Consider the following 24,157-nt stretch of genomic DNA (forward strand, 5'->3'; position numbering starts at 1 on the left):
TCTGAGACACAAGGCAGAAGTGCAGAGAGCAGCTTTCCTGCTGGAGCCAGTGGTTGGTAGGGGCAGTGCTAGGTCAGGGTGCATCTAACCCACTAACCCCTGCCAGCAGCATCCCTGGCTGTGCTCTCCCCTCGCTGCCTCCCTCAGTGCTGATTGTCACAGCTTGAGCCTGTGGCCTCTGCTCTGCTCTGAATGTCTGGTTTTGAGATTGACTCCTGTGCCTGAGGAGGGTTTCTTGCAAGTAATGACTGCTTGTACATGGCCATGGTTTTTTCTTACCCCTTCCTTACTCCTCCCTCACAAACTCAGCTCCTCCACTGAGGAGGGTACAGATGTGGGGCTTGTGACTGCTCTGCTCAACCCAAACTGATGGTTAATACCCCTCTTGCCTCGTGGTTTGTGAAAGGGGTTTTTGGTTGACTGGGTTTTTGTTTTGGTTTCTTTTAGTTTTTTTTTTTTTTAGTGTTGCTGGACACAACTACTGTGATTTCATGTCCATTTCAAACAGGTACTTGTAGAAGCAACTTGAAAATAAAAATGTAAAAACTAATCAATAAAGAAACTTAAATCTGGTTGGCTTTGTTTGTCTAATTAGCAAAGCTGGCTCAGCCCTCAGCAGGGTGAGGGTGCGGTGACCCGTGTCTCGCGGTTTTTGTCACTGCGGGGCCGAGCGGGTTCCGCAGCGGTGCCCGGGCCACGGGGCCGGGCCGGGCCGGGCTCCGCTCCAGCGGCCGGGCTCCTGCCCGCCCCTCCTGTCAATCACCCGCGGCCCCGCCTCCCGCCTCTTGATTGGCCGGGCCGTCGACGCTCCGCCCCCTCCATGCCTGTTCCTTTAAACCGCGCCGAGCGCCGCCCCCAGCTCGCCTCCGCTGCTTAATTCGCGCCTCCGCGCCCTCCTATTGGCTGGGAGGGGCGTCGGTCACGGCTCGTGACGCGCCGCGCGCCGTGACGTGCCCCCCACCCAGGAAGCTCCGCCCATTTATTCTCAACTCGGCTCTGGAGGGGAAAAACAATTTCAAGATGGCGGCGGCGCGGACAACAATGGGGGGCCGGGGGTCCGGGCCGGCCCGCGCCTGAGGGCGGCGGCGGAGGGAGCGCGGCGGGCTCCGCCGGGCCCCGAGAGGCGGGCAGGGCTGAGGGAGAGCGGGGCAGCGGAGCGGCGCCGGGCTCGGGGCAGAAGGAGGAAGTGGGGCGGGGGAGAGAGGAGCGGGCGCCGGGCCGGGCGGGGAGAAAGACCCGGGACGATCCCGGCGGGGAGCGCAGGTAAGGCCGGCGGGAGGGGCGGCGGAGGCCCCGCCATGGCGGGCGCCGGAGCGAGGAGCCGGTGAGCGGCGGCGGCCGCCCCTTCGCCGCCCGGCCCATGGTGCTGCCCCCCTGCCCCATGGCGGAGTTCGTGGTGCCGCGGCACAGCGCGGTGATGGAGCGGCTCCGCCGGCGCATCGAGCTCTGCCGGCGGCACCACAGCGCCTGCGAGTCCCGCTACCAGGCCGTGTCCCCGGAGCGCCTGGAGCTGGAGCGCCAGCAAACCTTCGCCCTGCACCAGCGCTGCCTGCAGGCCAAGGCCAAGCGGGCCGGCAAACACCGGCAGCCGCCCCCGGCGCCGCCGCCGCCCGCGCCCCCTCCGCCCGCCGCCGCCGCGGGGAGCGCCGAGAGGAGCGGAGCCAACGGGCTGGACGGCGAGGCGGCGAGCGGAGAGCAGCAGCACGGCCGCAGCAGCGCCCTGATCGCGGTAAGCGCCCCCGGGGCCGGCTGCTGGGGCCGGGGAGGGACCGGCGGTCGTGCCCGGCTGGCACCGGCACCTCTCGTCTGGAGCGGGATGGGGGAAGGAAAAGGAGCTGTCGCTGCTGCTGTGGTGGCCTGCGGAGCGAGGGCTGGGCTTGGGGCTGCTCTGCCGAGTGCCCTCTCTGCTGTGTTACAACTTCGCAAACGATAAGGGCTGTTTTGTTTGCGCTCGTCACCTCTGCACGCTGGAAGAGTGTAGAAAAACTGGCATGATGGGGTAGGGGTAGAGGCAGGATTTCTGTGATGCTTAAATCATTCAGAGTATTTTGTGAATCATATTTCTGGCTAATTCACCTAAAATGCCCCTGCAGAAACTGTCAGAGGGGTATTAATACTGCGGTGCCTTTGGATTTTTGTTTGCTTAAGTTTTCATTTTGGGGTGTCCGGGTTTTGTGGAGTCATTTGATAAGGATATGCTTCTTACTGGGGGGGGAGTTTTAAGACAATGTGTCTGTTAATTCTGGTTCATATTGGAAAGAATTTCAGTGGAAAGGCAGCTGCTTGTTTGCCGCTCACTCTAGTGGGTGTGAACACTATGAGAATCCCACTCCACCCATTAAAAACTGGCTTAGCTCAAAATCTTAATGTTTCTCTGGCTTCTCTAGCATTTCTGGTTGTCGGGACATATTCACATAGCCCTGTTTGTATATCAAGATAGCTATTGCTTAACTTATTCTGGGCCCTTTAAATATACTGCTGTGTGCTAATGTGTCAGTAATGTAGGTTAGTAGGATAACCTCTTAAAGGCTGCGTGTCCTAATACCTGTCTGCCTTAAAATCAGGTATTTTTAAATGGTGGCCTGCATGAAAATGATTCAGTAGCACTCTGAGTGTCTTTAAAAGGGGACACTGGGTTAAACAAAGATATTCCCAGGTTAATAAATAGAATAAATAATATTTTAGGGTGCTCTATGTATTTGATTGGATTAGAAAGGAAGGAGGGTGTACTTCTCTGTGTCTTGGACCTCATTTACTGTTTTTAAAATAGAATCACAATAGAGCTTTTATGTATGCTTGAGTGTTCAGGACATAATGTGAAATACTGAAGGGGGTTTATCTATGTCATCTTTACTGTGACCAGCACTAGGCTGCAGTTTGTAGTATTTACAAGATGAACTGAAAGTGTTACTTGACTGAATTGTTTCTGTTCTTGCTAAAACACCTATGAAACTCGAGGACTTGCTGACTGTTGAGAAGACTGAGGTCCTTGTGACACAGTTAGAGCACTTCAGAGGGCTGCTACAGAAGGGTACTTGAGGAAGAGAGGAAACCTTGTGCATTCCTGACACTGATTCTACAAAACTTTACAGTTAGCTGTTGTTTAGTAGACTAATCTTGAATGTAAACTTGTGTCAAAACAAAAATGACTCAAACTTGGTTTTTATTATCTAAAACCTTGGTGGAGGTTCTGTTTCTTTCCTTCTGGGCTCTTGGGCTTTTTGCATATGGGGCTCTACCCCTTAATAATGTGTATTTTCATTACACTCAGGGCTCTTTAGCATGTCAAATCCTGTTGCTTAAACTGCCACCACACGACTTCATATTGATCTTCTGAAAGAAAGATGTCTCTAATTCATTGGTGTTGTTTCTCTTCAATCACTTTGGATGTGGATTTGATCTAATTAGCATCCATTATAATGAGGGCTCTCAACAGCAGTCGGTTCTGAAGTGCACTGCACATCGTGGGGGAAGCCCTTGTACAGGAAGCTGCTGCCAGTGGCCAATTTACACAACAGAAGAGGGGTTTAGTGGATGAATGACTCTTCCCCGGGCTGGCCTGCTGTTTCCTTCCTAGCATCCATGACTGTGAGCTTAATTGCAGCTGCTGATTCATCACCTCGTTACTGGGGTATAAAGTTGGTTTGCTTAGTAATTCAAGTCTTGGAAAAAAACACAAGAACAACAGCACCTCTGCTGCTGATTTAATTCCTCTGGCCCAGAAGGTCCCTCTCTACGTTGGTATTTTACCTCTACCCATCGTGTTGCCATTATCAAGACCAAGCATGTGCTTTGAATGGGAAGGATATGGGCTTGATTTCCAGTGTTCAGTAAAGTTTGGATGAACACCAGAGCTGTCTTTTAAAACGTCCTGGACACATCCTTTCCAAAGAATGCTGCTAGCTCAGTGCAGCATGCATTATATCAGCTGTTGCTGCTGTAGCAGTCCACATTTTTCTGTGAAGCTGCATATGAATCTGCTCTTGGAAATTGGTACTTTATGTTGACTGTTAATGAAGCATTTATTTTGGTCCCTGAAGGAGAGAGCAGTTCATGTAAAGGTGAAGGCTTTTGTGAGGTCATGAAGCTGCATTGCCCCAGGTGTGGGCAGTGTGGGCACTGCCAGGTGCTGTGCTGCTGAGCACCTTCTGTAAATCCACAATAGTCACAGGGAACAGGGTGGCACCACCACTTCCTCCTTAGTCTTGTATGATTTGTCACGTGGACAAAATCAGATATTTTCTCTTCCATGAGTCTTTGCTCTGGTTTAGATCCTGAAGTTAGATGGATCTTGCTTACAGGCAGAAGTAAGGGATAGATTCTTCCTTGTTTTCTTACTTAGCAGCTGTAAAATTTGAGCTACAGAGACTGAGACAATACAGCATTGATACAGAAATACCTTGGATTATTTGTGCATCACGTAGGCCTGTCCTTCATTTGAGAAAAATGTTGAAAAAACTTCTAGCTTCCTACTTCTTAAAAACTTCCAGACCATTATTTAATGGGAAATCCAAATGGTGACATCTTCTTCCCATTTCTGTTCTTTAATGTGACATTATTAGGGCTGTGTTCAAAGTAGAAGATGCTTGATATTTGGATAATGTTTGCAGAGTTAATCTTCCATTTTTGAGAAACAGGGAAGTTGGGAAGAGATGGGGCTTGTCTCCTAGAACATTTTTTTCTCTGCCAGCTTCTGATAGATGAAAGTTCATTGAATAATGGTGTTTAAATTCTGTGCAAGAGAGAGTTTGGCTTCCTTACATTTCTGTGGTAGACAAAAAGGCAGTGGATGGCTGAGCTGAACAGAAGCTGTTTCATTGACATGTGAATGAGGAGAATGGCAAAGATCTGGATTTTCATCTCCACTCCTTGTTTTATGATATGGTGTCTTGGAAGGAGAGCTGCTCCCTATTTCTTACTGGGTTTTTTTCCCCCACCTGAGAGCAGTTGTTGTGCAGAGAGCTTGCTTTGTCTAGGACTGCCACAAAACCACAAACAGTATTTCTGGAATGAGCACAGAAGTCGAGTCAGTGGCCTGTCTTGAGAAGGCTTTGTGTTAAAGCTGAAGAGCAACTTTTAACATTTATTTGGGAGTGATAGATGTTTTGCATTAATATTAGTTAAACACTAAATTAAGCAAAGGCACCAAGTAAACAGTTTTAAATAAAATTGAAGTACAAGGAGGGCAATGCAGTGTTTCTTGGTTGAAAGACCTAAAGTAATAAATTAAAGGGAATAGATTGTCCATAGTGTACTGACAAGTGTTAATGATGTTCCTCTAACAAAGCTCAGGCTGGTACTCTAACAGTTCAGAAGACCTCATTTTTGTGTAAGCTGTGGTATAGGGGTGTTAAATTGTGAAATTATGTTTTACCACAAAGATAGCAAATTATTTACATGTTATTTATATATAGCCATGGTGCAGTGTAGTCTTGCCACCATTGTTTGTTTTTGCTGACAAGTCTGATAGTTTGTTGCCCAACAACTCAGACAGGTTTTTCTTTGTCTCCTTTTAATTCTCTGTGAGGTATTGTTTTATGTTTGAAACATTTCCCTTGCCAGATTAGTTAGATATGCAGTGATGTTTCCTAAGTTGTAAGGATCTGGGAGTGACTGAGCTGCTGCTGCTGTTTAAGTTCAAGTGAGGTGGAGGATCCGGCATTGCAGCTGAAGGCACAGGAGTTTTTTTTGATTCAGCAGAACAATTCCTGTAGCAGAAGCTGCCCCTTGTGACTAATGCAGGCTTGGGATATTTATAGACATGCCTATCCACAGCCCTTCTTCACTCCAGCAGGCAGTCACCCAAATACAAAAGTCTGCTGGAATTAAAGTAAAAATTAAAAAAGAGTCCAGCAGTTTGGTTCTGAAAGCACAGTGGAATGCAGGAACACATTGGGTAATAAAATGCTTTCCTTGCAGAGGGAGTGCAGCTTTGGAAGCTGAGGGTAGATGCACAGTAAAGGGGGGGTTCTTGCTGTGGGGTGTAGTCAGAATGTTATGTTTTCTATCCAGAATTCATACACTGCAGTGTCTGGTATTTGCATTGTTATTCCAGCTTAAGGAGCTGTCATCTTTGTCCTTAGTGAGGCAGGAGAGGACAATCAGTGTCTGTGGAGCACCTGCTGTGGACTCTGGTACATGGGGGCTTATCTGTGCTGCAATACTGGCACTCCCATGGCAGAAAAATGAATGTATGCTGATTTGGTTTCCCCTTCTGGTTCAGAATGCTAGGAGCCATACTGGAGCTAGGTTTTTATTATATTTGTAGTCTAATCTAGTATTTCTTCTTTGAAAATGTCCAGCATTGTTTCTCTTGCTTCTATATCAAAACAAATTCTTGTAGACTTAATTCTGATATTGAAATGGTAAACTAATTTGAAATGAAATACAAAGATTAAAACTCTACTAAATCCTGTAAGAATATTTAAATCTCTGTAACAGATGCTTTTAAAAGCTAAATAAGAACATTATAGAGCCTGAGAGACACAGTATGGGTACCAGATTTTTAAGAATTTTCTTTTCTGCCATGTTCATGAGGTGGTTTGTTTGTTTTTTTTAAATGAAACCTGCATACAGTTTGTATATCTATTTATATGTATCTGCCACCTTCAGTTTAGGTCTCAAAGTGTAAAAAAGTATTGGAATTTTGCAAAAGGACTTTAGCTGACTGTCCTCAGTTTAGCTGTTCTGAATGGTAAAGGATTTTTTGCTTTCAAACAAATAATGTGATCTAAACTTCCATGCCTGTTAAGTTCTAATGCATTGCAATGTCATTGGTTTCAGATTATTATCTAAATGTAGTTTCAGGTATTAAGTCCACACCAAAATAGTGAACACCAAACAAACAAACAAAAAACCCCACAAAACCAATCAGAACAACTTTGTACCACTGTTTTGATCAGTGATTCATGCCCCTTCCCACCAAGGCAGTAAGAGAGCACTGCCCTGGCCTCTGAAGTTTTGAATTCTGCCAGTGCTAATAGGCAAGCAATAGATTAAGTTTTCAAGCTTTTCTGGTTTCTTGTTGGGCTTCTGTTGTAGTTCTTGGACAGCTTTTATGAAGTCAGTCAATTTGCCCCTGCAGTGAGACCACAGTAGGGCTGAGCACCATTGTGGTACAGCTGGTGGGTTTAAGACAGAGATTGAATCTATCAAAATGCTTTGTGTGCTCTCTATTTCTGCTGGAAGCTTTGTCATTTGCCTGGGCACAAATCCATCTCTGGCACTGCAGGCCTGTCTCCTTGTCAGTGTGTGAGTTCCATGGCCAGAGGCTGCTGTGTTGGACACCTTTTGTTGTCATGGATGCCACCTGGGCTTTGTCAGCTTGTGTTCTGTGCATGAGGAATGCACAGTTGAGCATGTGTGCTCCTGCCAAGGAAGTGTTTATGGCCAGTTGAGGACTGTGTGTTCTGCTCACATGAATAAAATGCAGCTCAGGTGATGGAGGAGGTGCAGCCTGTGGCCCCTCGGTGGCTCTTTCACAAACTCTCTGAGCTGTCCTGGGCAATGGACTGAGGCCAGCTCACATCCCCTGCCTTGCACTGGTCCTATATTGGTATAAATACTTCAGATAAATGCTTTTGGGGTAATATTTTTAGGCATAGCTAGATAACAGTGATCTAGAAAGTTCCATCTTTTGTTGGAAAATTGAATAGGCTGAGAAAATGAGAGGACACTTCTGTATCTGATCTTGTGACAGTGGAAATTATTGGCTTAGTGTTACAAATAAAATTGATTGATTCTGCTGAAGAAATTATGGACAGCATACTGGAGGAACACTGTGCCTTACAGGATGGTAGTGAACAAAAACATTAAAGCCGAAGGGGGTTTCTTAGCGAGTAGCAAGCTATACTTTACTTCATCCATGTGTTGCTTGGTTTTTTCATGAGTTTTGGCAGAAGAGAACAGGTTTTTCTTGCCTTGAGAACTCCATTGGAGCAGCTTGATATGTAGATAGCTTGCAGTCTGACTTGTATCTCATATGCAGTTTGTTATTTTTCTCCTCAGACCAGATTATTTGGATAGACACAGACAAACTGGGGAGGAACTTAATCTCCCTTTTTTCTCCAAAGGAATACAGTTTTAGGTGAAAGGAGGATTTTGTCCCAAGCAACTTACAGTCAAAATGTCTCCAAGGATCAGATATCTGAGTGTTATGACTGTTAAAATCCACAGAGATCTGAGAGTTCCTGAGCTGGATATTAGGGCTCTGTGTCTTTCTAGACTGCAGTGAGTGTAGCTCACAAAACCAAGTTATATTTTGATGTAAGTTTTCAGGGAGTGAGTGGGGTTTTTCCCTAACTATTTAGAAGTAAGGAGGACCCATTCCCAAACTTTGAGTAATTTGACTCATCATATAACCTTGGGCAAGTTACTCATCCACCTTGAGCTTCAGTTTTCCTGGTGGGAGTATGAAGTAAACAATGGGAAACGCTGAAAGCCAAATGTTGTGATGGAGTTGAGGATTTTGCTCTCTGTTGTTGTGTCTTTTTACAAAAAAGTAAATTTCCGTTATTCTTTTGAGTTGAAAAATGCACTAGAGAGCTGCTACTCCAAGCTAAGGACCTGATGTTCAAATTAAGAGATTTCAAGTTCCAACCTCCTCTCCAGATGTACACCTCACCTCATCCTACTCAGTCTTCTGCTGATCTTGCTATTCTGCTGCTATTTCCATGAGCCATCTAGAAGATCACAGTCTCCAGGGAAGCTGGAGTCTGTCCCACAGATAAAAATAAGGCTTTGCTGTTACCTATGCAAGCATTAAACAAATAGTGGGGTTTTTTTGCTGTTACCTGTGCAGTAATTAAACAGATGGTCTGGGGTTTCTTTGCCCCCAAAGATCAGCTCACTGTAGATGGTTAAAAAAAATAGGAACAATTAACTGTGAACCAGTCCTTCTGTCCGTAAATCAAATAATACTGTTGCTCAGGCAAGTGTGTAAAATTCTTCTGATAGTTTATGCTGGCCCTACATCCAGCCTCTTGCTTGAATGCTGAGATCTTGAGGTTTCCCATTTTTCCCTGGATGAGTTTTCCCCAGGGGTTAGTGGACTGCCCTGTGAACACTGCAGGTAATATGAAAAGAACCATACTTGTCTTGAGGTTTGTTTGATGAGCTGCTTTCCTGTCCTCTGAGAGAGCTGTTGTTCAGTGACCCCACACCTCAGATGGTGGCTCTTGGTGGAGATTCCTGTCGAGGGTCCTGCTGAGATGTCCCAGGGTGTCTGACCCAGGCTGGGAGCTGATGGCAGCTCCCTCTCCCAGCTCCCCACGCTGCTGGAGCAGCGTCTCTGCCCTGCAGGTTTGTCTGCGTTGGTGGAGCGTTCCAGCACCAGCAAAGCTCAGATTTTTTTACAGAATGCACCTGAGGGAAGGAAAAGTTTATAGTCACCTTTGATGTGTGCAGGAATTCTGTTTTCAGATGCTTTTGAGGTCAATAGAAAGAACATTTTATTTGCAAGAATGCTGGCAAGAAGGAGAAGTTGAACAAAGGTGCTCAGGCTCTGGCTGTGAAGCTGCTGCTGTAGCCGCTGGTCGCTTCTAGGTGGCACCACGAGAAAGAGAATCTGTGCCTTCACCATCTGGGAGAGGCCAACTGTGGAGCTGCTTGGGGCTCTGGTGGTCAGAGCAGCTGGCAAATACTTCAGGAGAAAAGAGAAAAGGAATGAACTTGCTCTGCTGTGATAGAACTGGCTGAACTCTGAATTGCATTTTGCACAAGTGTGAAGCAATGGTCGCTAAGTGACAAATTGGTTTTGCTTCAGTGCCAAAAGTGTGATTGTGTACAAAATTTATATACACAGTTCTTCTCTAAAAGATATTATCACAAGAGAATTACTTGTTTTTTCTAAATATTTAAGTGTGGGACAGCTTTATAAATATTTAAATGTGAGACTTATGAAAGAGTCTCATGGAACAATTAGACTGTATGTGTACATAGATCAAATAGAATACAGGTTTTTATTCTCATCTGAAATTTGATTCTTAACATTATTTAATGTTTTTCTCCTTTTGAATAGGAAAAATCATAACATATTCCAGTTCACAGCCATTTTTCAACTTTTTGTTGTCAGAGTACTTGGCAGCTTCTAGTTTTGTTGAAGGAGGGGGTGTCTGTTTAAAGTAGTGCATGTTTTTTGAAAAATTTCTGTGAGAGATTATAGTGAGGAAGTAATCTCATGTGCTGACTTGTAAAACAAAATGTTACCAAAACAAAGATGCAGTCTTTGATTTTTTTTTTTCTGAAATGTTTTGTTCGGCACAAGACAATGTTCTGGTAAGAAATAAAAATCCAGATTTGTGTAACATAAACTACATAGCTAAAATATTCCTTTTCTTTTTCAGCAGCTCCATGAGACTGTGAAAAGAAAGCTTGATAGTGCTGCTTCCCCTCAGAATGGAGACCAGCAGAATGGCTATGGTGATGTGTTTTCTGTGTCCAAGAAACTGCGTCGTGAGGATGGTCTGGGAGTGAGTGGTTCTTCCAATGGAATGCCCCCTGTGTCTCCACTCCATCATCTTGACAAGAAATCTGGTACTGGTGATACCTTACAACTTAATGGGAAGCATCCAATGGGGCTCGATGGCATCAGCAAGAAGTGTCTTCCAGATTCCAGCCTGCAGATGAATGGAGGTGGTGATGCTGATGATTCATTTCCTCTGAGTTTGAACAAAGAGCTGAAGCAGGAGCCTGTAGATGAGCTTCCCTGTATGAACCCTGTAGCAGGGGGTTCTATATCTCAGAATAACCTGATGCCTGATCTTAACCTAAATGAGCAAGAATGGAAGGAACTTATTGAGGAGCTCAATAGATCAGTGCCCGATGAAGACATGAAGGATCTCTTCAATGATGACTTTGAAGACAAAAAAGATGCAGATTCTTCAAATTCAGCTGCACAGACTCCATTACCACAAGATATTAACATAAAGACTGAGTTTTCCCCAGCACCCTTTGAGCAAGAGCAGCTGGGATCTCCCCAGGTTAGACCAACTTCTTCAGGTTCAGCATTTATTGGTGCTGCTTCTGTACCTGTAAGTGCCGCTTCTACAACGGTTGTTAGTTCTCAGGCTATGTTCCAGCCTTCCAGTCAGTCAATGACTGAAAATCCTAATCAGCCCATGATGCAGGCATCAAACCACTCTCAGAACATCCAGAGGCCTGTGTTGTTACCTGGGAAGTGTGCAGGAAGTGCCAAAGAAATGTCTTCTGCTCATCAACTTCAGCAGATTGCTGCCAAGCAGAAGAGAGATCAGATGTTGCAGAACCAGCAACAAGCTTCACAGGTCCACCAAGCAAATCAGATGTCAACGTGGCAACAGCCTGGGCCTTCCCATAGTCCACTGGCTGTCCCATATACCATGGAAAATCCTACTAGCCCATCAGTTTATCAGCCAGACTTCAACAATCAGAAACTCATAATGCCTAATTTGGGAAATAAAAGCTCACCAAGAGCTGGAGGCAATTATCATGTGAATATTTTGGGTCATCAGCAAAACAGCTTGAACCAGAACCCTGTGAACAGTCAAAGCTCTATGCTGGACTATGGGAACACCAAACCTCTTTCCCATTACAAAGCAGAGTGTGAGCAGGGGGTGGCAGTGCCTGGGCAGAACAAGGCTCCCATGCTGGCATACATCCAGCAGCGCCAGCAGCCACCACTGTCCCATGTAGGTGACGACCAAAATGGGATGATCCTGTTGAAACCCAAGCCTGGAAACATGACCTACCGACTGCCACATGGTCAGGTGAATGTCCTGAGTTACCTTTGCTCTGTAGCAGATTTAAGGGTGTTGGGTAGGTAAGGCTGGAGTGCAGATTCCTTGGTATAGTTTCAAATGTTTCCATTGATTTTAAAGAGAAAAATCCTATATATCCTATATACAAGAATCTTAAACAAGAATCATGAGGTCTTTTTTTCCACTGGGGACAGTTTTTAATACTGGGTTCTAGGTCATGTAACGTGTGATTTCCAGCTTAATATACTTTGTGGGCAACAAATTATGTCGTGCTTCACAGAAGCTTCTACTTACAAAGATAAATAGATGCTTTGTAAACTTTTGACTAAAATAACTTGTATAAAACTGTAGTGTTACACAGTGTTCTCAAAGAAGCTTTGATTTCTTTACCTTGTTTTTAGTCCCTGCTTGTGTCAGAGTTGGCTTACTATTAAAAGACCTACTTTTGCAGAGAGGTGGAAGTGGGGGCTGCATTCCTGATTTCTTGGGTGTTCCGTGGAGCCTTTCAGTTCTATGGATTTTTATTGGTGAAGTCTCTGGGCATTGGGGAAGCATGGCATAGGAGAGAAATATATCATTAAGAATGAATAATGGCAATGTTTGTTTGCTTGAAGCATATGCTTCAGGTTTTTAACAGAAAATTCCAGATGGTGCTCCTTTGCCTTGTATAAAACTTACTACAGGTATGCTGCAGGTGAAAATTTCTGTAGTAGTGGGTGGAAGTTTAGACTCATTGGATTCTGTAACATGTACCTGCAATGCACATACAAGAGGGCTTGTTGAAAAGAAAAGGTATTTGATTAAAGTTCCTCCAGCAAAAACTGTTTGAGATCCAACTCTAGTCATATGTTCTCTCAACAAAACAGAAAACCTGTGAAAAAGCTCTGATTAGTCTGTGATAAAGACCACACCGGTGTACAAATAGAAATTTGAGATCAATGTGTGCTTCATAAAAAAAAAAAAAGGATCTCTTTGAAAGCTGGCAGAAGTAACAGTCTAACAGCCTTTTGATGGAAGAAGGGTAGAGATGATTGTGTGTGCCACATCTCCCCCTCACTGAAAAATGTGAGGGTGACCTTGTGTCTACGCTGCCACACTTGCACTGAACTAACAGAAATACTGATGAAAGCTTTGGGAGAATTTCTCAAAAGCTTGCACACGGAACAACTTAGTGCAGCATTCCTTGTATTTGGCTTGTGATTCCTTATGAAACTGCAGAGTGAGAACCAACAGCCAAACCCATTAGCTGATTGCTTAAATTAAACGTAATATTTGTTTGTGTAATTAGAGATGAGGCTGAACTGTGCTTTAAAATGATGAAAACTGTCAAATTTCAAAGGGATTTGCTGGTACTAGGAGGGCTTTTGAATGTTCCATGTTATTTTTGCTTATCCCATGTTCCAGTCTCAGAAAAAAAGGACAAAAAATGCAGACTTAAAAAAAACCTAATAATATCAGACTTATCTCTAGTAGTATTTTTGTCTGTAGTGTGTGGTGATGGTTGGATTGCTGGAAAAATACTTTAAGAACCATTTTGACCAATGGAAGCCTTCTCCCCTTCACCTGCAAATAGTAAATTCTCTGATATTAAAAAAAAAGCAGCTTTAGGATGAGAGACATAAACACTTGCAGAATGAAATGTTGACAGAAGAGGCAGGATTTCAATAAATGCTTTGTATAACAAAAATATCAAATGTAGTGTTTGAAAAACTGCTTCTAAAATAAACAGAAGCTGGGGTGTTTGATGAGCAGTTTGTAAGTGCCTGAAAAGAGCACACAGAGCTATACTGACCTGTTTGAGCTGGAAATTGGGAGGAACTTTGAGACTGGAGTTAAAGCCTCTATTCCTAAATGTTGTGGGGCTTCTGACCCTAACTCCAAACTGGCAGTTCTGTGTCTGGTGCTGTATAGATGTGAAGAAATTACTGCATTTCTGTAACTTCTGTTACTTTTCCTGTGTTCTGCAGGATCAGAACCCTGCTCCTGCTGTTCCTCGTGTTCCTGTTTCTGTCCCGGGCCCTGGGGTGGGTGCCCAGGCTCCAAATGTCACCATGGCAGGTAACCACAGCAGCTCAGCTTATCAGCAGCAAGCAGCAGTGATGAAGCAACACCAAATGCTGATGGACCAGCAGAAACAGAGAGAGCAGCAACAGAAGCATCTGCTCATGGAGCAACAGAAGCAGCAATTCCTAATGGAACAGAGGCAGCAGCATTTGCTGGCAGAACAGGTGAGAGGGGCCAGCTCTCTGTTTTTTAATTTGTACTGCTTTGCTCAGGTGCATGAAATAGCATTTGATGTTTTAGAATCAGAGTATAGTTTGGTTGGGAAGGACCTTAAAAATCATCTCAGTTCTAGCTCCTCTGCCAAGGGCAGGGACACCTTCCACTAGACCAGCTTGCTCCAAGCTCCATCCAGCCTGGCCTTGAAACATTTCCAGGGATGGGGCAGCCACAGCCTGTTCCAATGCCTCACCACACTCACAGTAAATAATTTCTTCCTAATATCTAATCTGAACCTAACCTCCTTCAGATGGAGGTCTTGGATTCCCCCTTGCTCTATCACTTCATGCCCTTTTGAGACAACTTCCCCCTCCAGCCTTCTTATAAGCCCCCTTTAGGTACTGAAAAGTGCTCTAAGGTCTCCCTGAATCATCTGCCCATCAGAAGCTTTATGAAAGGAGGAAATTATAGTCTCCTCTGAACTGAAAATGTATGACAGCCCCTTTTATGGGGAAGGTTGTAGTAGAATATGCAGGATTGTGGAGCTATGGCTGTGCCAAGTCCTAGCCAATGGCTCTTTTATCACCTGGAGACATCCTGATGAAATTGAGGTGTCAATAGAGGGGACAGAAAAACCCCCTGAGTTCTGAAGCCAGTGTAGACAAAACATATAAATGTGGTTGGCAGTGTATGAGTGTTGGTAAAGATATGTTTTTGATATTTTGGTTAAAACAATTTGGACTAAGGGAATACTGTGGGGGAATTATATTATTAAAGACTGAAAGAAAATGCCCAAATCATCAATAAAATCACATCTTCTCTATGAGTTATGTGATCTGTAAGCTTAGAGTACTTTAGTAAATCAATCAGTCTTTGGTGACTTGTATATTAATATAAAATATCAAAGATGAATAATCATTACTCTCCAGAATGTTAACAAACAGGTATTCTTTGAGAGCAGCTGGGGAAAAAGGAAGTATGGGGTGTGACCTCTTGTTTGTGCTTTTGCATGTCTGGTGGATGGTGATTGTTAGAGCTTTGTTAGAGCCCTTAGAGCTGTGGCCAAGTACGTTTCCTTAGGACAATAATGGACAGAACAGGTGTCAGACCTCTCTGAACACTGGGGAGGTGATAAGTAGCACATCTCAAAAATAGCATTAAAATATTATTTTCCTATCTATTTGCTTCTGCTTTGCCAGCACATGTTGCTGTAGTAAATATCAATATTATGAAAATACTTCATTCATGTCCTACTTGTGGTAACTACAGTTAACTTGTGTAATTTCCATTTTTCTATAGTGATACTGAGACTCTGGTCCCAGATAAGGAGTGGCTTTGCCTTGGAGCTGAACAGCTTTAGACATTGCATTTGCCACATTTACTGGCCTTGTGCTGCCTAGTCAAGCTAGGTCTTGTTAGCATTCTGATTTGATATTTGTTCCTTTGGATACACATGATACTGCATATAGTTTTACAAAAAGATTTCTGAATCTGCTGATGTCTGCTTTGCAGGAAACTTGTAGTCTCAGGTAACTCCAGCGCCATTCCCTGCCACTATAAATTTGTCTTTTCACTTAACCTTCTGTGTATTTTTTAATTTTCTTCTCCAGGCCAGGTTCTACAGTTCTTGGTTTTTTTCAGAGCTATGGCATCTCCTGTTGGCTTCTGTGGTCAGCCTCTTTCAGGTCTGACTGGTCCTGCAAGCAGCAGGTCCTCTGTCAAGCAGCCTGCCCTCTTCATTCCTGTGCGTGTCTCAACAGCTTCTCAGCTGGAGACATTTGGGAAGGGTGGTATTGATGTGTATCTGCTGTTTGTTACAGTGCACCAGTCTCTTCTCTAAAGGCTAGTGCTTTGTGTCTTTACCCCAATACTTTTGGAGGAGAATTTCTGTCCCCTGCTTTGCTCTATGTAACTTTTTGGTTAAGTAGTTGTGCATTGTATTGCTACTTAGTTATGTCAGAATTTCAGTCTGGCTGAAGGTATCTGTGGAAGAAGAGACAGAAATGCTGTGCCTGATACATTTCATATTGTGAAAGCACCCAGATGGCTGTTAACACTGTCAAAGTCTGAGCCTACTGACACTACATCTGCATTCCCCTCAAGAGTTTAAATTTCATTTTCCCCCAAAGTTTCCTAATAGAAAATTTGCTTGGTTTATTTTTCAAATGGTTTGATCATAAAATAGGTATAGGTTGAATCTGCTTTTATTTTGAAGAGGTACAATTATTTTGTGTCATGAGTAGAGTTTGTTTCAGTTGATCAGTGCATTGCTAAGAAAGTGGTTTGAAACAATGGTTGCAAAACTTGTAGACTTCTGTTATGGATTTAGTTCTGCAGTTTTTCATAATCCTGTAGGAAAACCTGTGATATATGATAATATGGATTTGTGTGTATCTTTTCATATTTGCAGACAAGGACTAGAAAGTATTTACATGTTCATTTTTTGATGTTTCTGACTTGAACTTTTATTGATTTTAAAGAGAGGTCTAAAATGTATTGATTTGGAAATAAAGACCAAAAAAGTAATTGTGTTTTTTTTTAATACACGCACTTCTGCTCTTTTTGTCTTTAGAGTATTGCTAAAAATGCCTGTTGATTACATTACTGATTAGGAGACTGTCATCTCTGAAAGGCTTCAGACATGCACTGCAGTAACTCTTGTAGTACATGCTGTTGTTTTTGAGATCCTGGTCTTGTCACTCATCAGATTAAACTGACTGGGTTTGAGCCTTGAGAACAAACTCTGAAGTGACTGTAGGGCTGCAGAAGCCCCTTTGATTACCAGCTGTGCATAAAAGTATGCAGACAACTTGTTTTTCTCCAAGATAGCCCTTGGAAACAGCTTGATCTGTGTCTAAAATATGTTGCATGGGGCATTTTCCAGGAGAAGCAGCGGCAGCAGCAGGAGCAGCAGCTGCAGCGGCACCTGACGCGGCCGCCGCCCCAGTACCAGGATCAGGCACAGAACCCCTACCAGCAGCAGGTTGGACAGTTCACAGGTGAGTAAACATGGCAGTTCCAACAATAGCAGAAAAAATACCAGCAGTGAAAAACAAGGTGTCTTCAAATTTCCTGGATTGGATAGCTTTTAATTAATTTATTACATGTCACTGTGCCCTAAAAGCTCTTGACCTATACTCTGATTCAGTTGCAAATTAACAGCTTCCCTGGTCGCAGGTATCTGGGACAACTTAAGCTTCTGGTCTTAATGTTGTTTGGGAAATGAGTAAAATTTTTAAGTACCTTCATTGTTCTACAGGCCTTTTTTGTACTTCTATTTCATTATGCAGGTTGGAAATCTCTATCTTTGATATATTAAGATTCAGAGGGTGTTTTTTCTGAAGGCTGACATCACTACTGCCTGTATCTATCACAGGCCCTCATTAAAGAAAGATAAGTGGTGTGTTATTTCTCTCATCTCTAGGATGAGTTTAAAAGTCTCTAACATTTTTATCCCTGCTACATTTAAAAGGGAATGCAGTTTAAATTCTCTTCATTATATGTGAAGTGTCCTATGTGGGGTTTTTTGTGTGAGAAACAGCTTAGTATGTCTGTAGTGTATTAATTCTGTTAAATTTCCCTTCATTTTGTTTTCTCACTCTCCATGTTCCTGCAGAAATAAATACTGGAGGGGTAAGATGCAAATGGAAATGTAATACCCTCACCCTTACAGTGTTTGTGCCTGTGCAGCTACAATTGGGTTTTGTTACTTAACTGAAAAAACTCAATGCCAATGCAAAAGGATTGTGTGCTAACATAGGCATCAGTAGCATCCTTCAACTATTGCACTGAAATATTTTTTATGTTGCCACCTTTCTACAGAAAGATAGGCATGCAGCTGTTAGAAATAGAGTAGGTTTTGCTATAATGAACTTCAGTACTATTAAAAATATTTTTCTTTGTGATGATGATTGCAACTATTTTTTGCATCTTAAATCCTGATATGTGTGCTGTCTCTTCACTGTAAATATTGTCACAGTAAGACTCTTCCCACACCCATCATTCCCTCGACACTGATGTTTTCATTATGTACTTTGTTGATAATTAATTCAATATAATTTGAATTTATTCTTGATAATTCTGGTTTTATTCAGATAGAATGTTAGTAATAATGGAGATCCAGTATTTCTCAGCTATCATAAAATATGAAAAAATTCTGCAGCTTACTTTCAGTTTTGAAAGTAGAGAAATTATAGGTGTAGGTAGGTTTCCCCTGGTCGACTGCAAGGAGTGTGGGGGGTGTTACAAGCACTACACTTTACAGAGCTTTTCTGCTTTTTTTGCCTCAAATCGGGGGCTGCTTCTTCTACAAGAAGAAATTTTGAACTCAGAATTTGCAATAGCAAGGATCATGTTTGGTTTGATGAGAAAACATTTTTCCAAATCACCTTGCTTGGCTGTCAGCACTGCATATTAACATTCTGAATACTTGACTGTGAAAATCCAAAAGATACTTGACCAAAAATTTCTGAATTAGATATTTCTATCTTAGATAAATAGAAGATATTCCTAGAATTGGGAAAATGCAGAACTGGCAACCCTACGGTTGTATGATAAGAGATGCACTCTTGTGTACGCATGGAATGACTGACAGTGTGTGTGTGCAGTAAGAGGTGTTTTTTAACAGCTTAGTAAATTGAGCATGCACTTCAAAGTATATGTGTTTACCTTTGTTCACAAAGAAATATCAGAGTCCTGCCTTTAAAGTAATAATTTTTTTCAAATTAGTGATGCTGAACTCTTAGAAGTGGTATTCAGATTTTTTTAGGACATTGGCATATCTGTGTTTGAGATCAAGGTGGAGGTGCTAACTGGAGCCGCAGTTGACACTCTTTAATTAAACTCCTGCTCTCTGTGTGTGGCTTGCAGAGGTCAATTTATACAAATGCAGCTGCATCTCTCTTGTGGGTTATTGTGCCTGCAAGCCTGGCTCAGCTCTGGTTGAACCTGAGGTATTTAATGAACAAAATATTTCTTTGTATTTCAGGGTCATCTTCAGCCATGCCCGGGGTCAGTAATTTGGGACAGTCCAGCTCCGGCAGCCCTCGGCTGTTTCCTCAGAGCCAGAACATGATTCAGATGGGACCTGGACACGCTCCTGTTGCTCCACTGCAGTCGGGCTCCAGCCAGCAGGAGCGGGGGGTGTCTCAGTACCCCGGCATGCAGAACATGCAGCGTGGGGGGTTGTACAACCTGGCACCTGGCATGAGCCAGATGGTTCCCCAGCACACGGCCCCGAGTGCCAACGGACAGACCCCCATGCAGAGACAGGGCAGCTTGGGCCAGGGCGCTGCCGTTCCCGCTGCCTACGGGCAGAACACCTTACCAAACTCAAATATTTCTCAGCAGCACAATAAAGGTGCACTGAATGCAACCTTATCTAAGCCACAGATGGCAAGAGTACCAGCTGCTATGGGGGCTCAAAATCCATCTTGGCAACACCAAGGTATCCCTAATATTAACAACCAGACACAAGCAAACAGTGGCTTAGGACCATTTACTGCCAACTCCTCTTTCCACATGCAGCAGACACATCTAAAGATGTCCAACCAGCAGTTTGCCCAGGGAATGCCTCAGGTAAGCCTAAGCACCAGCAGGCCCATGACCTCGATGAACGCTGCCGTCTCTGGGCAGATGCTGTCGTCCTCTTTGGGAGCGCAGCCGCGGACAAACGCGCCCGCGCAGCAGCAGGTACCCTCACAGCAAGTCCTGCCTGGCATCAACCAGACTGTTCCAGACCTGAATGCTTTCAACCAGAACCCAAATCAGCAAATTCCCAACAGAGGAAACCTGCACTGTAGCCAAGGGTACCCTGTGAGGACGACCAGTCAGGAGCTGCCTTTCGCTTACAGTGGCCAGTCAGGCAGTAATGGACTTCAGAACTTAACTGGTGACACAGATCTGATAGACTCTTTGCTGAAAAACAGGACTTCAGAGGAGTGGATGAACGATTTGGATGAGTTGTTAGGAACTCATTAAAATGGGGGCGGGGGTTCTACTTTTTTTTAATTATTTCATGAGATGTAAACAACTCTTGGACCAAAAAACCTGTGGCATTGAGGAGACTTGCAGGCATTAGAGGTAAATGGTTGGGAAAAAGACTGGAGCTGCTTCTCACTGAGCGTTGACTCATGGTCACGGCGCACCAAGCAGGTCTGCAGGAGGAGTGCGCTTTGGCCGTGGTCTCTGAGGAGTCGCACACTTGAACAGGTCAAAAAATGCTGTGTCCTGGCCAGCCTTCCAGAAATCTCACTTGCAGTGTTCTAAGACTAAATATTTTAATTATTTAAAAACAAAACAAAAATTCCATAGAACTAGTGCAGAAAGAACGCAAATAGTTGCACAAATTGTGTTTAGGGCTTAGTCTGCAGCTATTACTTGCAATAATTATTTGTTCATAGCTTGACATGCTGTTATAGTACTGTCCATCAAACTTCTGATTTTTGTTTGAGAAGAGGCTGTATGCACCTGAGTATGCTTGCAAAATGTTTGGAATTGTTTCTTTTCCCCATTGCTGAAGCATGTGCCTGTACTCTCAGTAAGCAAGTGATACTTCACAGTAAATATTTCTAGATGCTGGTAATAGATGAGAAAAAGTATTCAAACCTGGCCAGTTAGTCTAGATAGTCACCTTCATAGATTGTAGTCTTTTAAGCTGCAGTTTGCACTCTGTTGTAGAGAGGCACAGTTCTTGGCTTGTACCTTGCTGTGTTTAAAGGGGGAATTTCTTATGGGAGAACTTTTAAACTATAGTAGGTTTAACATGAATTGTAAAGCCATTTACTTTGCACCTGTTTCTTCATAACTTATTTCCAAAGGTAGTTGTATTTAAATGAAGGCTTTGCTTCATGACAGCTCATCTAGTTTTCTTTGTTGTAAAAAGTAAAACTAACCTTTGAGAACAGTTCATCCCCCAGAGTTAGCAATGAGCACAAGACTTTGTCACTTCAGGATAAAAATGAGGAAAAAAGAAGTTGGCTGGGAGGTGGAAAGTCCTTATTAGCAATAATAGCACAGGCAGCCTGGGAGAATACTTGTATCAGGGTTGCTCCAATGTGGAAGTCTCCCCCTTTAAATGCTTTGTTTTTTTTAATACTGGCTTACAAGTTTGATAATCTTTCTATAGACTGGTGGATTTACTTTTTTAATATCCCTTGAAGCAGATGCTGTTCTTCAGCTCAGCCCAAGGAGACCTCTTATCCATATGTTGGGGCTGGTCCCAGAAAGGACAAAAACCACCATGGGAACAGTCAGTGTTCCAAAGTCCTTACTCTCTACCAAAAAAATCTTTTATCCACCAACAAACCACCTTGCCTTAACGTTTATTTTAAAATGAAAATAAAGTTGGAAGCTTTTGTTTTAAATGCACAAATACCTCTTCCCTTTCTAAATCCACTTTCTTGGAAAACTCCTCTAAACTTTCTAACCAAACCCACCCAGCATTGTGATTTAAAAGCTATTTCCTTCAACACAGACTGGCTTCACCAGGAGTTTTCTGCATTGCAGAATTGTCAGAGAGGGTTTTTTCCAGAGGTGGTGAAGGGAAGGTAAAGATATCATTGGTTTCAAAGAAGGAAAATATTTTACTGTATCTGCAGCTCCTTTATGAGACAATTTGCACTTTTGAAAACTGCTTTTTTAACACTAATACTTTAACCCTTTCCAAATATGCATGGAACATGGTTTGTCCAGCACACTTAGCTAGTGTGGATGAATTCCGCTCTGTTGATCAGATTTCCTATTTTATCATGTTGAACTGTTGATGAAAGATGTGCATTGATCAGTGGATCCCACCTTTGAACAGTGAATAAAACTTCACTGAAGCAGGCTTAATCCCTCATAGAGCTTTTGAAAAGATAACAGAAAGATTTTCTTTGGATGGGAAGATAAAGATGTTGGTGACTTTGGTTGTTGACACTTCTGATATTTTCTAGAATAAGTAGTTGAGATGCAAATAACTGATGCTAGCTTTTCTCATACTGGCTATCTAAGAAAAGAGCTAGTGAGCTTGGTTTACTGTTAAGTTAAACCAAAAACTGGTCCAAGGTAAGTGTCATTAGAAGAGTATAGATATAAACTAGCAATGTCAGGGGAAGGAGTGTTTGCTGTATTTTTAATTTTAAGGGTTAACTTTGCACCAGTGTGCCTTCCCTACCTGTTGGGGGTGCTTGGGACCTCAATTTCAAGTGACATCCTTCCATGTCACTGTTTTTTTCTCCCCCTTACAAACACTTAACAGAAATAACAGGGTAGTAGGATTCAGCTTTTCTTTCTCCCTGTTTAGGTTGTGGTGAAATCTGCTCTGTTTTCCAGTAGATTTTGCACACAGACTTGGTTCTGAATAAATTAAAATACAATCCATCCAGTTATGATTTCTTAATTGGAGGAAAAGAACATCTGCTGTTTGCATTGTTACTACCACAAAGGCAATCCAGCAAAATGTCCAGGAAAAGGCAGGTGTGCTCTTTCCTCCACTGTTTCTGGAAGCTAAGGTGGATATTGCTCTGCTTGACCAGAGGGTTTGTTCAGGAAGGTATCTGGGTTTGATGACAGGGCCTTTTCATGGTACTGTTGGAGTAAAATTAGGTGTGATTCCAGACAAACTGGCTTATAATGCCCATTGGTCTCCGTGGGTGAACAGGATCCAAGCTGTCCCTGTGCACAGAACACGGTGCCACGAACAAGGTTGGAACAGTTCAATGGAAATGAAAATATGGTTTTGATGTACATGGGTGCATGGGCAGGGCTGGGCTCTGCCCTGGTGCCCTGTAATGTGTCACTGGCTGTGTCTGCACTCGGGCTTTCCATTTGCTGCAGCTTCAGAGCAATAAAACCAATCTCCCCTGAACTGAACCCAGCCGGCCGCCCATGGCTTTATTTATAAACTGCGGTTTTGGTTGGGCAGGCAAGGTGAGAGTGTCACTGTGCATCATCCACTGCCTTCCAAAAACCACGATCCAATTGAAAAGGGTGCTCAAAATTTTGTTATACACATTTCCTTTGTGTAAATAAATGTTTACAATTTTATATTAAAGATTTGAATAAGAGTTAGATCTTCTGACTGTATATTTTTTACTTTTTATAGATTTTAAAACTATAATTCTTTATATATGTGTTTGGGGGGTATTATGGTAAGTTTTATGCTTGTAAATGGAGAACAGTTGAATTTGATGCTAACCTTTATGAATTTTTGTCATTGAAATGTATAAAGAGTCCATTAATCCCCTTATTCTTTTACTACAATTACTGGTGCACACCAAAAAGAAATCCTTCACTTCTGTTTTATCATTATAAAATAAATATTTTGCTAGTGTATTAAATATACATGGTGTGACTTTATACATTTGCATGAGCCTAGCAGAGTTCAGCATTGTCATTCCTAGTGAGCTGGTTTCTTCCCTTCATCCCAACATACAGTTTTTGCTCAGCCTGTTTATTACCAAGGCTAAAATTCTGCTGCTGTGTCTTAACAGTTCTTATGGTTTCAGAAAGTCCATTTAAACAGGCCAGAACTGGATAAAGGGGCCTTAGAAAATGTAACTTTGAAAATCAGGCTTTATGCTACTCCCACTGCTTCCGGGCTTTGGTGGTTTTTTTTTTTCTGGAATGCATTGTAGGCCTTAAGCTGGGAAATTCAGCCGCAGAGGTGGTTGTTAATAGTGAAAAAGATGTTAATAACAACCTCACATGTGCAAAATTGTAGAGTTCCAAAATATGCCAATTCCCTCAGAATAACAGCCTTTAGAGGTTCAAACTGATTTCCTCAAGACTTGTCTGATGGAGGCACATGGCACACACAGGAATCCAGCTGAGATGTGGGACACGTGCTGCAAGCAGGAACTGATGTTTCTGAACCAGGAACAAAGTTCTGGCAGCAGGGTGTGTTGTGTGGAGGTCTTGGCTTAAGGCTGCTAAAGTCCCATAGCCCCTGCCCAGCTTCAGACATTGATGGTCATTCTGCAAGCTTTGGTGTCATTGTGCAGATGTGTTTGCAGCCCCTGGCTTACCACAGTGTGTTTTTCATGTGTTCCTACTCTACAAGTTTTGTGTTCTGTTTGGGAGAGGAGGAAACCTGTAACTTCAGAAGTTTATAAAGAGCCAAATGTAACAATCGGCAGCAGTACCAGAGTCAGCTGCTTTCCGCCCATGGGGAACCATGAGGTTACATTAATTTTTGCTTTATTGTTTCATTAAAAATGCTG

The 24,157-nt window shown here is 43.1% G+C and overlaps 1 protein-coding gene across 1 annotated transcript; it reads left to right on the plus strand.

Moving 5' to 3' along the window:
• The first annotated feature begins 1,020 nt into the window (after positions 1 to 1,020).
• MAML1 (mastermind like transcriptional coactivator 1) lies at positions 1,021 to 23,279 on the plus strand. The gene is made up of 5 exons (XM_059483423.1): positions 1,021 to 1,729; positions 10,344 to 11,744; positions 13,703 to 13,963; positions 16,840 to 16,954; positions 18,943 to 23,279. The coding sequence occupies exons 1-5, from the start codon at positions 1,361 to 1,363 to the stop codon at positions 19,932 to 19,934; spliced, it is 3,138 nt and encodes a 1,045-aa protein (XP_059339406.1). The 5' UTR covers positions 1,021 to 1,360; the 3' UTR covers positions 19,935 to 23,279.
• The last annotated feature ends 878 nt before the right edge of the window (positions 23,280 to 24,157 follow it).

The sequence above is a fragment of the Ammospiza nelsoni genome, chromosome 16, assembly GCF_027579445.1.
Source record: "Ammospiza nelsoni isolate bAmmNel1 chromosome 16, bAmmNel1.pri, whole genome shotgun sequence".
Classification (NCBI taxonomy): domain Eukaryota; kingdom Metazoa; phylum Chordata; class Aves; order Passeriformes; family Passerellidae; genus Ammospiza; species Ammospiza nelsoni.